Source organism: Cetorhinus maximus, chromosome 4 (assembly GCF_964194155.1).
Source record: "Cetorhinus maximus chromosome 4, sCetMax3.hap1.1, whole genome shotgun sequence".
Classification (NCBI taxonomy): domain Eukaryota; kingdom Metazoa; phylum Chordata; class Chondrichthyes; order Lamniformes; family Cetorhinidae; genus Cetorhinus; species Cetorhinus maximus.
Window position 1 is genome coordinate 163,185,674 of NC_135882.1, and position 18,106 is coordinate 163,203,779.

An 18,106-nucleotide genomic window follows, 5' to 3' on the forward strand; every position below is an offset into this window, starting at 1 on the left:
CACTTTACATCTCTTCCCATCTCTTCCCATTTATATTCAAAAGCAGACAAAAAAAATCAGAAGTGTAAATCACAGTGCTGATTTGCTATCACCTGTTGTACATAATCGCACAAAGTCAAGGTCTACCCTGATGTGTTCACATTTTCTGCTCTTATGAAACTCAAAGCCCGAAGCCAGTCATGAACTCAGTCATCTGACAACTTGAATGCAAGCCCACTCAAACATGAAGTCATTCTCCCATTGCCTCAGTCAGGCCTGGGCAACAGAACAAGTTGTCCCTTCTCTTGAAGGCTGATCATGTGGGTTTTAGACCAAAATAACAGCATGTGTCTGTAGCACTTCCCAGTAGCGACAATGCCAGCTTGTTCTACAACCATAGCACGAATAAGCACTGAGACTAAATTCTACTCAAAATGCAAGTAGTTATAATCTGCCAATTTCCCACCCACTCGCCCGTTCCAAAACAACACATAGAAAATCACACCCGGGGTAGTGTTTCAGCAAGTCAGCACAAGGCTACTGAAGGTTTTGGTGCTGATGGTTGAAGAGAGAGAGAAGGGAACATGTGAGATATCAAACACAAGTTTGTGGGGCACACGACTGAAGATTTGAGAGAGAGAGGCTGGGAAAATTGCTTTAATGCTGTTCATTTCTAATATCTTCCAGTTCTGAAGAAAGGTCCATCGACCTGAAACATTTATTGCGTTCCTCTCTCCACAGACACTGCCCGATCTGCCGAATGTGCATTTTCTGTTTTTACTTTAGGGTGGAAAACTCTCTTCCACTTGCAACCACACTGCACCCGAGATATGAACACCCTTTATGTCTCTGAGGGAAGAAAACCTGGTCTTTACCTAGTCTGCCCTATACATTACTCTAGTTCCAAACCGACATAGGGCAGTCAACTATCAAGTGGCCTACTTTGCCACTCAGTTGTATCAAATGGGAAACTCGGGTTGGGCAATAAATGTCGGCTTTGCCTGAAATGCCCATACCCCGAGAATAAATGTTCAAAATAAGCTCACAATTGTTGTGTGTTTGACTTAAGAAATAATGGCTAGATCTACAGATCCAGGAATGAAAAAGATGTCGTTTACATCAATACAAATGTTCACAGACTGAGAGGAGCAGATCTCCAGCATTCCCTGTATTTGCTGATGGGCCTAGATCTTAAATACAGAAAGGCAGCAATTCAAGACAAATGTGGATGTGGAGTATTAAAAGAGCAAAATGGGTAAAACGTGGAACAAAATCATCGAATTCCAGTCATTCAGAGATCAAAACAGGAGGATTGCAACTGACAAACATCTCCACTGCTGTTACAAACTTTAACCCAATTGGTTTGCAGTTCTGAACTTTGCACTTTTATTTCCTTCAGACACTACAGGATAGAACAGTGCAGATGCTGCTGTTGTAAAGGGTTACTCTCAACCCTCCAGAGAGGGAGCAGAGTGCAGCCATTATAATTCTGAACAAACGACACCATTAGCAGCAGGGACCCAGGCTTAATGGTGCAATCTCCAAGAGTAATGTAAGCCATATGGGAGAGTCACAGGCCCCGATATTTACAGGGAGATGTGAGGGGAGGGGGCAATGCTCAGGGGACTCATTCAATTTCTTCTTCCACTTCCTGCCCAGCAGCCAGCCAAATGGACAGACTATCAGGTGGGACAGTCAGAGGCAGCAGGCGGCAGCCTTGGAGAACGTGTGAACTTACTCCACCATGACATGCAAACCGTGATCCTCGCCAACAGAACCAGCACAGACCCGATCTCAGTGAAGACTGGGGTCACAAAAGGCTGTGTCATCGCATCAACCTTCATCCTCACTACAATACTGCGCCTCATCTCCAGCAAGTTACCCACAAGCATTGGGACAATTTACAGAACAGATGGAAAACACCACCTTCAATTCAAAACCAAAATCACCTCAGCCATTGAGCTCCAGCATGCAAATGACGCTTGTGTGTGCGCTCACTCACAAACTGAGCTCCAGGTCATTGTCAACTCCTTCTCTGAAGCATATGAGAAAATGGGGCTTTCACTAAACATCCAGAAAACTAAAGTCCTCTTTGAACCAGCTCCCACATTACAACACCTCCCCCATTGATTAAGACCACTTTCCATATCTTGGGAGCCTCCTCTTGATGAAGGCAGACATAGATGACAAAATTCACCATTGCCTCCAATGTGCCAGCTCAGCCTTCGACTGACTGGGGGAAAGAGTATTCGATGACCAGGATGTCAAAACCGAGTTTACCGGGCAGCAGTGATCCCCGCATTCCTATATGCTTCAGGGACTTGGACAACCTACAGCAGGCACCTCAAAGCACTGGAGAAGTATCACCAGCAATGCCTTCACAAGATCTTCCAAATTCAGTGGCAAGAAAGGTGGTCCAACAGCAACGTCCACTCCCAAGTCAACATGCCCAGCATCGAGGCGCTAATCACTCAAAACCAGCTCCGCTAGGCAGGACATGTCATTCGTACGCCTGACACCAGACTCGGGAAGCTATTGCTTACTTGTAACACAATTGTAGCAGGGAACCCAGAGGATTACAGCGGAAATGGTTTAGGGATGCCCTCAAAGCATCCCTGATGTGGTCAAGCATTCCCCCCAAACCCCTCCCCCCCACAAACTCTTGGGAGTTCCTGGCTCGTAACCAACCAAAACAGAGAAACTTCAAATGGGAAGGGACTGGAACACACGGAGTGACTTCATCAGGAACATGCAGAGGTAAAGTCAAGGCATTGGAGAGAGTGCACAAACCTCCGAACAAACCACCTAGCTGACCATCCAAGCATCACCTGCCCACATGTGGCAAAATCTGCAGATCACACGTTGGACTTATCTCAGAACCCATCAAACCAGAATAGAAGCAAGTCATCCTCGAACCCGAGGGCTGCCTAAGAAGAATTATGACAAATCTGGAGGCAGTTGCAAGAATGCTGGTCAAGTAGTGAACAGCTGCCTAACTGCTGCAAGTGCTACACTCCAAGCCAATTGACCTCCACATGAGATTTGGAAATGACAACGGCAAAACCTGCTCAGTCGATCCTAAAAGCCTTCGTCCCTATTCTGTGGCCTTGTGTCAATATTGGGAGAGCTGTCCCACAAACTAGTCAACCAACAGCCTGACACAGTCATACTCACAGACGCATACTTACAGCCAATGCCCCGGGCTCCTCCATCGCCACACACAAGCAAAATACTGAAGATGCTGGAAATCTGAAATAAAAACAGAAAATGTTGGAAACGTTCCACAGGTCCGGCAGCATCTGTAGAGAGAGAAACAGAGTTCACATCTCAGGCCAAGTGCTGAGGAAGAGTCATTGACCTAAAACATTAACTCTGTTTCTAACTCTACAGATGCTGCCAGACTTGCTGAGTCTTTGTAGCACTTTCCGTCTTTATTCCTCCGTCATCAACCCTCTCCCCAATGATCTCTCTCTCTCACACACCCCAACAGGCTTCCCACCCAAAAAGCTTCCAGCCTGTCAATCAGGCTGCCTGTGGGTGGGAACACTGCTTAAAGGGGCCTTGCAGTTAAATTGTGCAGCACGTTCAGGCAGCCCCTTCTTCTGGGATTCCCCAACCGATACAAAACTCACCTCCAGGCCCAAATGTCACATCAAATTACATAGAATAGCGAGCACAGAAACAGGCCATTTAGCCGCACTGGTCCATGCCAGTATTTAACACCCCACACCAGCCTCCTCCCACTCTATCTAACCCTATCAACATAACTTTCTATTCCTTTCTTTCCTCAAACATTTACCAGCTGTACCCTAAATGCATCAATGCTGTTCATTTCAACTAATCCTCATGGTAGCGAGTTCCACATTCTAGCCACTCACTGGGTAAAGATACTTCTTCTGAATTTCCTACCGGATTTATTGGTGAATGTCTTATAGTTTTGGTCTCTCCCACAATTGGAAACATCTCTATTTCTACCCTATTAAACTGTCTGGAATGCTAAAAGCTTCTTGGCCCTTGTGGAGGTCTTGTGATGTAGCAGTAGAGGTGTAGTGATAATCAGCCTGGGAATCCTTCCACCACCTCCTCATTCGCCAAAGCGGAAAAACGTGTGTGAAGGTTTGCTTAAAACAAAAGCTTAGCCTCCCCTTTTCTAGAGAAAAGAGCTCCAGCCCATTCAATCTTTCCTGATAGGACAGCTCTTTTCAAAGAGGTACTGATACAATGGGCTGAATGTTCCCCTTCTGTGCTGTATCATTGGTTCTCCGACTCTAGGTATAGACATCACCCTGTTTCACCTTCTCCTTTGCCTCCACATAATATGGACACCAGCACAACACAGCACTTCAAAGGTGGTGTCTCCAAGTATTTTCTCCTGGTCCTTCTCTGCTGTGATGATGGTATTTTTAAACACTGCACTGCAGCACAGCAAAGCGTGAGGCAGTGAAGGCTACACAAACCGTCTCGCCAGATTCTTGTCCTAGTAACAGGTCTGACAGTAGCAAAATAAAAGCAAAATACTGCAGATGCTGGAAATCTGAAATACAAACAGAAAATGCTGGAAAAACTCAGCTGGTCTGGCAACAACTGTGGAGAGAGAAACAGAGATAACGTTTCGAGTCCGTATGACTCTGGTTCTAAGGTTCTGAAGAAGAGTCACATGGACTCGAAATGTTAACTCTGTTCTTCTCTCTTCAGAGATACTGTCAGACATGCTGAGTTTTCCAGCATTTTCTGTTTTTATTTCTGATAATAGCAAAGCTTTGGAGGTCTGGAGACAGCCCTGCACCTGATATACTTCAGTATTTCACATCGAAATGTAGGTCAAGAATTAACTTTGCCTCTTTTGTTTTAAAATAGGTTAGGGTCCTGTATAAAAATTCTGTCTGATTCTTTTTAAAAAGGACCTTATTGATCGCTCCAAGAGCACAGGCTCTGGAAAAACAGCTTGCAAGCATTTGAGACTCTCCAGGAGCTCAGCTGCAATTTCCTGTCTTAAAGTAAAGCTTGTTAGATTTTATTTATTCTTTCATGGGATGTGGGCGTCACTGCCAAGGCCAGCATTCATTGCCCATCCCTAATGCCTTGAATTGAGTGACTTACTAGGCCCCTTCAGTTAAGAGTCATATTTAGGCCAGATCAGGTAAGGAAAGGACATTAGCAAACCAGAGGGGGTTTTACAATAATCCATGATAGTTTCATGTCACCATTACAAAGACTAGTTTTTAAATCCAGATTTTATTAAGTGAATTTAAATTCCATCAGCTACCATGGCAGGATTTGAAGCCATGCCCTCAGTGCATCACCTAGGCCTCTGGATTACTAACTCAGTGACATTAACACTACACCACATCTGCCCTTAGGGATAGGGGCTCCCCTTGATCAATGAGTTATTGGGCATCCAGAAGGAGGGGCAATTCCGCACAAACTCTCTGTCATTGGAATGGTGCTGGCACACATGGGAATTCAAAGGGTTTGAACTCTGTTGGTGAAGGCAGTCAACCGAATGGCAGCACTGACCACAGAAGCAGGAAAAACCCAGGATTATAAACATGAGACCAAAGTTCCAGCCTTCATGCAACCTCCCTAAGAACTGTGCCCACCTGGTGTCTGTTGTGGCTCAATGGACAGTACTCTCACCTCTGAACCAGTAGCTTGTGGGTTCACATCCCACTCCACAGGCTGAAGTTCTTACTCTAGCCTAACACTCTAATGCAGAACAGAGGGTGTATTGCACTGTGAGCGATGCTGTCTTTTGGATGAAGCCAAGGTGCCATCTGCCCTCTCAGGTGGATGTCAAAGATTCTACGACAATATTTCGAAGAAGAGCAGGGGAGCGTTTCCTGGTGTCCTGGCCAATATTTATCACTCAAATAACATCACAAAAATACAGATTGTATGTTTGTAAATTGGCCTCTGTGTTTTCCCTACATGACAACAGTGACTATACTTCAAAGCACGCCATTTGTTGTATCATCCTAAAAGGTGTGATAAAGTGCCACGGGGTCTGTTACAACTTGATGAGAGGCCTGTTGAACATCTCATCCAAATAACAGCACCACAGACCCTAGTGCTGTGCGAGAGTTTCAACCCAAACCTAATCCCTAGGGTGGGATTTGAACCCACAACCTCCTGACTTAGAGATGAGAGTGCTAGCACTCAGCTGGCACACACAAAGGCTAAGAACGTTCATTACTGGCTTAATGATTGATCATTTGGTGTTTTGAAGAAATTACCTTATTTCTGAGGATCTTTTTCACAATAACTGTTGTCAAGATACAACGAATCATCAGGACACCGTACGTGACTGCAGACCCACAAAGATCTGGAGCTCTCCTTAACAATGTGTAGGGAGCGTCAGGATCAAAGGGATTGACAAAGATTACACCTCTTTGCAGAAGAAAAATGGAGTGATTTGTGTTTATGTCTACACATCTATTGCCAAGAAACATTACGTGTTTCAGACTTGGTCAAACACTTCGGGGGGAATTTTATGAAGCCCACGAGATTGGGAAGCATGGCCTACTTAATTAGGCGGGATGCAAAATTTCAAATTCCCGACAGTTGGCTGAGATGCAGCGATAAAGTAAGCAACACGCTTGTGGCATGTCGAGCATTACGCTGGCCGGCAGTAGCTCATACGTGTAATACATTTGCATTCCATGAATATTCAATAAAAAGATGAAGTCAGTGATGTATGAGATTCTTGCATCACCCGGTTCAAGATCGTTTAAAGGTGGCAAGCGCCTGTCAGCTGTCTGCAGTTGTGTGCAAGTTTAGCAATTTTCCTTATTTAATACTATGGCACAAGGGAGGGGAGCAGGAAATGGCAGCTTGCATGGAGGCTCAGGACCAATAATGGTGAATCAGTGGTGAAGGGGGTTGTGGAGTGGGGTCAAGGGCATGGAGGAGTGAAGTGGGAAGGGTCTGGTGTCCTGGATGTGGTGGGGTAGTGGGGACAGTCAGTCAAGGTATGAAAACGAAGGGCCGTGCCAGTACTGTCCAAATGTGTGTCCATCTCAGAATGTCGGCTGGCAGAGTCCTTTCGGAGGTTTAAAGTTCACCTACAACATTCCAATTACTCCTGCTGAGATTGTTTTCAGACAATAGCCTTTGCAATGCACAGAAGGGAATCCTGCAAGTTTAGCCATGTCCTACTGAGTACAACACTGGGCACTAATATGAACATTCAATAAAAAGTGAACAAAAAAACACAACATTGTTTCTTCCACAATGAAGGAAATGTCCCTAACACCCCTGTCACCATCAACATGTGACAACCATGAGATGTGCCAGCACATTGAGCTCTCTGACTAAGATAGTCTCAACAAATAATAATGGTGCACACATGAATAAAGTGAACGAACGTAATATGAAAAACTTACAAGTGAAATTTAATTTTAAGAAACACCCCTGTCACCTTTGTGCTCTCAAGTCTTATTTTAGTTAATGACAATGTCATTTGGTAGTACAGAACTTGAGTATTGCTGAAAAATAGGCTTTTTTGTCAAAGCTTTTCATCTTGCGCTTATTAGGACAATCCGCAAGAATACCAAATGTAAAGGGAACAACAGTTTAGACTGTATGAGAAGAGAGTGCTGATTAGTTGTTACAGACTGTGATTGTTAGAGGTGTTGCCATGGAGAATGCACCAGTGCATTCTCCATGTTTGTTGTCCATAAATTGTTGTTCCTTTACATTCGGTGTTCTTGTGAATTGTCCTGATGAGTGCAAGACGAAAAGCTTCAACAAAAAAGAGCCCCTTTTTCAGCAATAATAGCAATATGGTCGGGCCGGAAAGTTGTGGCCGTGCTGCAGGCATCCCTGTTCAACAAGGAGTCTCGTTAATAGGATGCCTGTAGATGCAGCTTTAACAACTGACGATGGGTTTCACCAATGAAACGTTTCCCCATCCGCTGAATCCAATGTGTATTCCATGCACACTGCTGACACTTAGAATTTTAATTATAATTATAGCTTATAAATTATCAATTATAATCACTTGGGAAAAGGCAAAAAGAGAGAAAGCAGCAGTGACGCACAGTTCTGGTTACGGCATCAGGAATGGCACGGTGTTGACAAAATCACAGCCAATAAATGGATTACAGTACAGCAATATTTGGTGTTGTATTCGAAGGTTCCTAGAGCAGTTCAGAAGGCAGGTCAGAAGGCAAGTGCAAGAAAGCAGTATTCAGGGCTTATTTGGCAGACCTGGTTCTTGGTTTGATAGAATTAAGAATTCAAGGGCAAGAACTCCCAAGAAGCAGCAATCATCATTCGATTGCCGCTGCGTCTGGAAATTTGCCCAACCACACTCCTACCGGGATCTTCTGAACCTGGCTGTCCCAGAAACGCAGAGCGCAACGTCCCTCAGAGAACTCCATCGATCATAGGAGGGTAGGGGGAAGGCAAGACATTCACTCCCTTTTACAGCACTAACTGCCATTTAAATGTCTAGTCTGAATGTTAGTGACTGAATGGATGAGTGAATGGGTGGATGAATGGGTGAGTGAGTAAGTGAGTGAGGTGGGTAAGTGAGTGAGGTGGGTAGGTGGGTGAGGTGGGTAAGTGAGTGAGGTGGGTAAGTGAGTGAGGTGGGTAGGTGGGTGAGGTGGGTAAGTGAGTGAGGTGGGTAGGTGGGTAAGTAGATAAGCGAGTAGGGGGGAGGTGGGTGAGTGGGTAGTCAGATTGGGGGAATATTCAGGTCAGGTTGGGAGGGTTTTTAGCTGGTCGGGAGGGTAGCTGGGTGGTCAGGAAGGGTAATCGGGAAAGGCTTAGTTGGGTGGTTGGGAGGCGTAGTTGGTGGGGCGGGGGTGGGGGGTGGGGTCAGTGTGAGTGATTGGGGGTTCAGTTGTGTAGTTTTTCCAGGAGTTAGACTCGACTTTACTCTGTCTAACATTTCCTTGGTAACTATCCAGGTAAGTACGTCGGAACTGCCCCAAGTCTCAGAGTTGGAGTGTCCTGGGGAGTAGGAGAATTGCCCATCGGAAGTTGAAACTTCCCGGGCAATTCCCACAGGGGTCTGCAGGCAGGGTCCTGATGTGCATCTCAGTCGTACGTCCAGTCTCTGACGATGCAGAGACTGGAAGATTCGACACAGTTTCTTTTTTGTTTAGTTTTGTGAAAAGCAGTTTCTTTTTTGTTTAGTTTTGTGAAAAGGGTTGAATCCCATTTTCTCCTCTATCCTCTATAGAGGAAGCAGCGGGACTCTATAATTCATGCGCAGGCTTCAGTCACATGCTTGGAAACTAACTGCAATAGCTTGCATTTTTATAGCGCCTTTAATGTAAAAGCGTTCTCACAGATAACAGCCTGTATCCTAATCGCAAATACAAATGAAATGTGGGTTTAAAAGGTGAAAACACACATGATAACGTCATTAATTTTAAATAGAATTTACAATACAGAAACTGCCATTTGGCCAAATGTTTATGCTTCCCCTAAGCCTCTTGCCACCCTACTTCATCCAACACTATCAGCAAAACCTCATAATCCTTTCTCCCCCATCAACCTACTGGGCTTTCAACTACTCCATGTGGTTGTAAGTTCCACATTCTAACCACTCCCTGAATCTTCTCCTGAATCCCTATTGAATTTATTAGTGGCTATCTTAAATTTATAATACCTCGTTTTCCCCACAAGCAGAAACATTTTCTCTAAAGCTACTTCGCAATTTTAAAGAACTTTATTAGGTCACCCCTCTTCTCTTTTCTAGGCTGATCAGCCTTTCCTGGGGGTTAGTATTTTATGAATGTATATTTTGGGATGTAAACAGAGGGCAAAAAGCTCACAGGTATTTCCAAAATTCAATTGTCAGGCTCCCCTGAACTTTCTAAAGGCAGTCCAATGTAGTCATGATTATATGTTCAATAATGAAATGTAACATTTAAACAGCACTGTCACCCAACGTGAAACTGTGATTCAATGTGACGCAAATTACATAAATATAGCAGGCACACACCCACATAAATATCCAGAGGAATGTTCATATTATACCCTTCTAAATGCCATTCTTACTTTGAGCATGACAAAACCTGTTTCCCAGGTATGAATGATGATACAGTCCCGATCACGAACCCGCAACATTACTCAGCTAAATTAGTGATGTAATTAGTAATGAAATTCAAATCGGAATTAAAACATTTACTCGAAAGCTTGTCCAAAAGAATCAACTCTGTGGCGGTTACAGGGGAACTTCCTTCGAAAACACTTCCCATTTTTAAATAAATAGAATATCAAAGTGCTGTTTAAAAGCCCTTTGGGAACTCAGAGCATGCATTCAGTCCTCGTAGAAACCTACAGCACAGAAGGAGGCCATTCAGCCCACCTTTCTAGGGCCAGCGCTTTGAAAGAGACTATCCAATTAACCCCAGTCCCCTGCTCTTTCAGGTATTGAAACAACTGTTCATTCCAGGACACTTTAGCCCCTGTTGTCCTGAGGGATGAAAGGGTGTCGGATGTAAAACATCAGCAGGGGAGTGAAACTATTCGGGTAACTCCTTCAAAGCGTGGGCTTAGGCATGATGGGCCGATTGGTCTCCTTTTGTGCTAGAAGGTTCTATGATTTTAATCTCTCTTTACAGTGACAATCTCACACGAGGAGCTTGTGGGGTGTCTGGAGTGAGAAATTGAAAAACGCTACGTTCATTTAGTAATAGATTGCTTTGAAGTTGGGGCACATGGGTAGGGCTCTATAGAGGAAAGCCACCTCTACACCTAACCATGTTGTGCCTAATCTCGGCAAGCTCAAATGGAAAAACGTTTTATTTTCCGCCATAAACAACCACCACCTGACAAACACATTTTTAAAAATCACCTGCTTTAAGCTGTGGCCCAGTTGGTAACATTTTTGCTTTTTGTGCTGTAAGGTTCTGGGTTTAAGTCCCACTCCAGGGCTGGAATTTTCCCACCCCACCTGTGCTGGGAATCATCGTGGGCAGGACGGGAAATTTGACGGATCGGCCAAAGGTCCGTTGACTTGGGTGGGGCTGGAAAATCCAGGCCCAGGGCTTAAACATAAAAATCAAGGTTGAGACTCCTGTACAATACTTGGTGGGGGGCGGGGGGGAGTGCTGTATTGCTGGAGGTACTGTCATTCAGATGAGAAGTTCAGCTGTGGCCCAAACTGCCCTGTTTAGGTGGATGTAAACGATCTCGTGACACTATTTTGAAAAAGAGCAGGGGAGTTTCTCCACAGTGCCACGGCTGATGTTTATCCCTCAATCAATATCACAAAAATAGATTAAATGGTCATTATCATATTGCCCTTTGTGGGAGTTTGCCGTGTGCAAACTGGCTGTCGCGTTCACAACAGTGACTGTGCTTCATTGGCTGTAAAGCGTTTTGAGATGTCTGGTGCTGGCGTTATATAAATGCAAATCTTTCTTTCTTTATAATCTGGGTCACACTTCCTCTTCATTTGGGGTAGACTTTCTTTGGAATTTAGACTGAATACAGAATTCAGTGATCCAATAATGCATCCGCGGTGACTCACTGACTGGCTCCTATTATGTGCAGCTGACAACAACACTTTCTTCTCTTGAATAGATCGATAAATCTTTCCAAACACTAGTCAGTGTGACTGATTCGGACTCAGATTTGAAGAAATGCTTCCTCTGGCAGTAAACTAATGATGTCAGTGCTGAGTCACGCTCTACAAAGCTGGTTTCCAATATACCTTCATATTTTTGTTCATCTACCAAACGAGAAAGATGCGAATCTCAGTTCTAAGCTTGTGAGCATTCAGGATTGTAATGGCAGGGCTGATTTACGTTGCTGTGCATGAGCTCTGCTGTTCTGCCTCTAATGCCACAAACTATACTTAAGGGCCATTAACTTCTCACTTTAGCCTCAGCAAAGAACACTCACATCTATGCAGCTTAATTAAGGCGAGTAAAAGACAGATAACTGAATTGGGAGCAGCAAAGAGCTATTTCTCCTGGCTCTGCGTCAGTTTGGTCACTGAGTTCTCACCCACAGTTCAAACTTCAGTGGAAGAAAGCAAGCAGGACTTGCATTTCTGTAGCACCTTTCACAACTTCAGGATGTCCAAAAGCAATTCACGGCCAACGAAGTGAAGTTGTTGTTGTAATGGAAGTAAGGTAACAGCCAAATTTGCACACAGCAAGCTCCCACGAAGAACAATGAGACAAATGACCAAGATAGCCTACATCATTTTAATGAAGAAGAGTTAAGGGATAAATATAGATCCAGGACATGTTCTAAAACAGCAAGTCCCCAATAAGCATTGCCACAAAAGACGTGTCAGTGCACACAGACTCACTCTTAGGCACACTCACGCAGGCAGACTTACACACACAGGATGAGTCAGTTTAAATAAGGCAAATGGATTTTAGAATGTGATTTATTGATTGACACAGAACTGTTCTTCTTAAAGGGTAGGTGAACACATGAAACAAACGGCTGCATTATCTTTAGTGTAGGACGGAATAGGGCAGCATAATTGTTCAGTTAAACGAAGGTTTCATTCCAGTGGTTTTTCAGTGATTACAACTTAAATTTCTCCATCACGTGAGGACACTACTAGTTTGTTGTAGGGTGGCCGAGTTGTGCTATTGGTGATGGAGTTGATCTGCAGACACTTCTTGGGTGGAAACATATTTACAATATACTCAGCAGCAACCACACGGGTGCTTTCAACTCCAACTCTATCTCTACACTGTCTGCTGAGGTTGCCCGCGCTACTCTCCTATTGGTTACTACAGATCATGTGATCTTCTTTAACAAGTATTATTCTTAAAGGAAAAAATTACACACTAAATAAAACCAGAATTACTACATTCCTCCCCCTTTAACTCGGCTATACTTATTATATTTACAAGTACATATTTTTCAAGGCAACATAATATTTACACCGGGTAAGGAATTTACAAGTTCAATCTTTCAGATAGTTTCCTGGTACAGGTGGAACATTGCAGCTCCACAACTTCAGATTCTTTGTCAGGTACCCCCTTTTCAGTAGTTGCCTGAACATCAGGTGCTTCAGTGGGCACTTGCAGTTCTGTATCCTTAACTCTTACAGGAGCATCAGACATGTCCGTCCTGGGTTGAGAATCCTCAACAGGAAATGCAGACCCAGTCATGATCTCTGGTGGAACCAAATCTTGGTGATTTGTCTCTCTCTCCCTTAAGTGGTCCCCATCTTTACGAATGATCCAGCCTTCCACCTCCACGTGGTAAGATAGAGGTCTCCAGTCACCGCACTTATTTCACCCGGTAACCACTTTGGTCCTTCCCTGAAGTTTTTCATGTATACCGGCTCTCCCGCGGGAAATTTCCTCTCATGACTATGCCAGTCGGGTCTAGTTTTCTGGCTTCCCCAAGTCCTTTCTACCTTCCCCTCTAAATTCGGCATTATTAAACTCAATCTCGTCCTTATTAAACTCAATCTCGTCCTAAGACAGCGTTTCAACAATAACTCCACAGGTGTGAGGGTAGTCCTGTAATGGCAAAGAAAGCGTGCTAGCTTGATTGCCAAGGAATCGCCAGTTAGCTTTTTCATGCCTGCCCTGAACGTCTGAGCCTCCCTTTCAGCCAGTCCTTTTGAGGAAGAGGGGTACAGTGCAGTTTTCACATGAGTGATACCCATTGAGGCTGATAAGCCGTTGAAACTCAGCACTCGAAATGCCACGTCAGTATCGGAACAACTACTTCTAGTAGTCCGCGAATGGCAAAACTTTGATGTAGTTTCTCAATTGTAGCGGCTGATGTTGGTGACTTCACCTCATATACGTCCAACCAGTTTGAATGGGCATCGACAATGAGCAGAAACATTGTTCCCAGGAAAGGTCCAACGTAGTCAATGTGTAACTGCACCCAGGGTCTACCTGGCCACTCCCATGGGTGTAATGGAGCTGTCACTGGCAAGTTTTGCAGTTGCTGACATTGCACCCAGTGCTTTACTAAACACTCTATTTCGCCATCCATCCCAAGCCACCATAGATAGCTGCGTGCTATGGTGTCCATTCAGGAAATTCCTGGATGGGCACTGTGTAGTTCAATTTAAAGTGGCTCCCTTCCTTTTGGAGGAACTATCCCTTGTGCTCCCCAAAATAAGATGCCATCCTGGATGGTTAATTCATGCCTTCTGTTGAAGTACTGTTTAATTTTGTCAGATGCGGTCTCCTGTGACCAGCCATCTAGCACTTGTTCTCGTACTTGAGCTAGGACGGGGTCCCAAATTGTCCAGTCTCTGTCCTGTCGAGAGCATACTGGCGAGGAATCTAAGAAATTTAACAGTTAAGCAAGTTCCTGTGGAACTGGGACATGCTCAATATTTTCTTGTAAAGGCAAATGACTAAGGGCCTCAGTGTTTGCGATTTGATTGCCAGGCCTATATACGAAAGTATGTTTGTATGCTGCCAGAATTACAGCCCACCGTTGTATTCTTGCTGAGGCTTTGGGCGGTATAGCCTTGTCCTCACTAAACAATCCCAGCAATGGTTTGCGGTCTGAAATGATTGCAAAATGGCGGCCGTTTGTACTGGTGAAATTTCTTGACACCAAAGATGATGGACAGGCCTTCTTTCTCTATCTGCGAGTATCCCTTTTCTGCTGTGGTGAGCGTTCTTGATACATAACCTATTGGCTGTTCCATGCCGTTATCCATCTGATGAGAGAGCACTGCTCCCACTCCGTAGGGAGATGCGTCACATGTCAGCATCAATTCTTCCCTCTGGTCATAAGGCACTACTAGATTGGACAAGTGCAACAATTGTTTCACCTTTATGAAAGCTTCTTTCTGAGACACCTCCCTTTTTGAGTAGAGAATGCAGTGGGGCCAGCACTGTAAACAAATTGGGTAAGAACCACCCATAATAGTACATAATAATCATTCCTAGGAATGATTTGAGCTCTGAGGCGTTCTTTGGCGCAGGAGCCTCCCTTATGCCTCTCACTTTCTCCTCAATTAGGCTACATATATTAAAACAATAAATCGATCACTTCTGTAGACACAGGTATATAGATACACGTTGTGCAGAGAAGAATCAAGAACCATCTGTAGTCATCAATACTCAGTAATAAAAACAGAAAGTGCTGGAAAAACCCAGGAGGTCTGGCAGCATCAGTGGAGAGAGGAACCGGGTTCCAAAGAAGAGCCACATTGGGCACAAAACGTTATCTCTGTTCCTCTCCCCACAGATGCTGCCAGACCAGACCTGCTGAGTTTTTCCAGCACTTTCTGTTTTTATTTCAGATCTCCAGCATCTGCAGTATTTTGCTTTTATATCGATATTTGGCAACATCTTCCTGCCCTAGTGGACTGAATCAATAACATCTCAGCATCGGGCTTTGTTTGTATTCTCAATGAGCATTAATAAGTAACCATCAGGTTCATATCATGGTTAACAATTGCGTGCTTGAAAAGGTTCTGTCATGACTCTCCTGCATCTCTCACTGGCATTTACTGCATGAGTCAATGGTTTAAGACCAGTGAAGAGTATCCTAGCACATTGTCCTGACTGACACTAAGCAACTATCAGCAATGTTTCCAAGGTTTGTGAAAACAATTACATGAAACAATGATGAGGATCATTGCAGAATTCAGGTGGCCATCTAGACAGACTGACGAAAGGGGCAGACTGAACAGACGAAACTGAATGCTGAAAATTGAAGCCCACTTGGGAGGAATGAGAAGAGGCAATATAAATAATTTGAAAAAGGGGGTTCAGGAACAGAAAGTTGATAAGGCTGTTTAAAAAAAAACATATGGCATTCTTGAAGATCATCAATAGAGGCAGCAAGCACAAAAGCAATTAACGTTATGGTCAGGTGATCACTTTAGCCACACTCACCGGGGAAAACCGATCAAAGAAAACTAGCTAGGCCTCAGCTGGGGTTGCCAACTCTCCAGGATTGGCCTGGAGTCTTCAGGAACTGCAGATCCTGCTGTGTGCCACCCTGGAGACAAGTCATCAGGGCATTAAAAAGGATTGGTTTTCTTTGGTCATTTTCTTTGAACATTTTTCTTTACCAGATATAAAAATATTGAAAATGGGGGAAAAAAAGGTTGTTTGGCTGATAGACTAAAGTCATCCAATTGAGAAGAGAGTCTGGAACAACCTTCTGCCAGAAGTGCCGAGTGGATGATCCATCTCGGCCTCCTCCGGAGGTCCCCAGCATCACAGATGCCAGTCTTCAGCCAATTTGATTCACTCCACGTGATATCAAAAAACAGCAGAAGGCACTGGATACTGCAAAGGCTATGGGCCCTGACAATATTCCGGCAATAGTACTGAAGACTTGTGCTCCAGAACTTGCTGCACCCCTAGCCAAGCTGTTCCAGTACAGCTACAACACTGACATCAACCCGGCTATGTGGAAAAGTGCCCAGATTTGTCCTGTACACAAAAAACAGGACAAATCCAACCTGGCCAATTACCGCCCCATCAGTGTACTCTCGATCATCGGTAAAGTAATGGAAAGGGTTATCAACAGTGCTATCAAACGGCACTTGCTTAGCCATAACCTGCTCACTCCAGCTATTAGTCGGCCAGCACATCCACCCTTGGGATGCACTGCTTTCCTGCGCCAACTGAAAAGCAAAAAAGATTCACTACTCAATTGGATGATTCTAGATAGTCAGCTAAATAGCCTTTTTTCCCCCCATTTTCAATATTTTTATATCTGGTAAAGAGAAATGGTCAAAGAAAATGAGCTTTTTAATGCCCTGATGACTTGTCTCCAGGGTGGCACATAGCAGTGTCCTGCAAATTGATCTTCAGTTCCTGAAGACTCCAGGCCAATCCTGGAGGGTTGGCAACCATAGCTGAGGCCTAGCCAGTGTTTACTTTGATCGGTTTTCCCTGGTGAGCGTGGTTAAAATGATTACCTGACTATAACTTAATTGCTTCTGTGCTCGCTGCCTCCATTGATGATCTTCAAGAATGCCATATTTTTTTATTTAAACAGCCTTATCAACTCGTCTAGCCACCATCAAAGGTTTATGTATGTGAACCCCCGGTCCTTCTGTTCCTAAACCCCTTTTTCAAATTATTTATATTGCCTCTCTTCATTCCTCCCAACATTTTTCAGCATTAAGTTTGGTTTCTGCCAGGACCACTCAGCTCCTGACCTCATTGCAGCCTTGGTTGGACAAAGGAACTCCCGAGGTGAGGTGAGAGTGACTGCCCTTGAAGTCAAGGCAGTATTTGACCGAGTGTGGCATCAAGCAGCTCTAGCAAAACTGGAGTCAATGGGAATCAGGGAAATCTCTCTGCTGGTTGGAGTCATACCTAGCACAAAGGAAAATGTTTGTGGTTGTTGGAGGTCAATCATCTCAGTTGCAGGACATCACTGCAGGAGTTCCTCAGGGTAGCGTCCTAGGCCCAACCATCTTCAGCTGTTTCATCAATGACCTTCCTTCCATCAGAAATACAGAAGTGGGGATGTTCGCTGATGATTGCACAATGTGCAGCACCATTCACGACTCCTCAGATACTGAAGCAGTCCATGTCTAAATGCAGCAAGGCCTAGACAATATCCAGGCTTGGGCTGACAAGTGGCAAATAACATTCGTGCCACACAAATGCCAGGCAATGACCATCTCCAATAAGAGAGACTCTAACCATTGCCCCTTGACATTCAATAGCATTACTATTGCTGAATCCCCTGCTATTAACATCCTGGGGCTACCATTGACCAGAAACTGAACTGGACCAGCCATATAAATACTGAGGCTACAAGAGCAGGTCAGGGGCTACGAATCATGCCGCAAGTAACTCACCTCCTGACTCCCCAAATCCTGTCCACCATCTACAAGGCACAAGTCAGGAGTGGGATGGAATACTCTCCACTTGCCTGGATGACTGCAGCTCAAAGAACACTCAAGAAGTTCGACACTATCCAGGACAAAGCCACCCACTTGATTGGCACCACATCCATGAACATTCACTCCCTCCACCACTGACATGCAGTGGCAGCAGTGTGTACCATCTACAAGTTGCAGTGCAGGAACTCACCAAGGCTCCTTTGATAGCACCTTCCAAATCCACGACCGCTATCATCTAGAAGAAAGGGCAGCAGGCATATGGGAACGCCATCAACTACAAGCTCCCTTCCAAGCCACTCACCATCCTGACTTGGAAATACTTTGCCATTCCTTCATTGT

General features: G+C 44.5%; 1 protein-coding gene across 5 annotated transcripts in view; it reads right to left on the bottom strand.

Annotated features, from left to right (window-relative positions):
- The window catches only part of LOC144680000 (protein spire homolog 1-like), a 276,542-nt gene that overhangs the window by 174,588 nt on the left and 83,848 nt on the right, over positions 1 to 18,106 (bottom strand). Inside the window, exon 1 of one of the 5 annotated variants that reach the window (XM_078541065.1) lies at positions 3,168 to 3,271. The exons of 2 other annotated variants lie outside the window; for them this stretch is intronic. In XM_078541065.1, coding sequence (XP_078397191.1) covers positions 3,168 to 3,191 — 24 coding nt within the window. In that variant the 5' untranslated portion in view covers positions 3,192 to 3,271. Of the gene's footprint in view, positions 1 to 3,167; positions 3,272 to 18,106 lie in introns of those variants that run through there. 2 more of the 5 variants (XM_078541066.1, XM_078541068.1) reach the window with 2 other exon arrangements.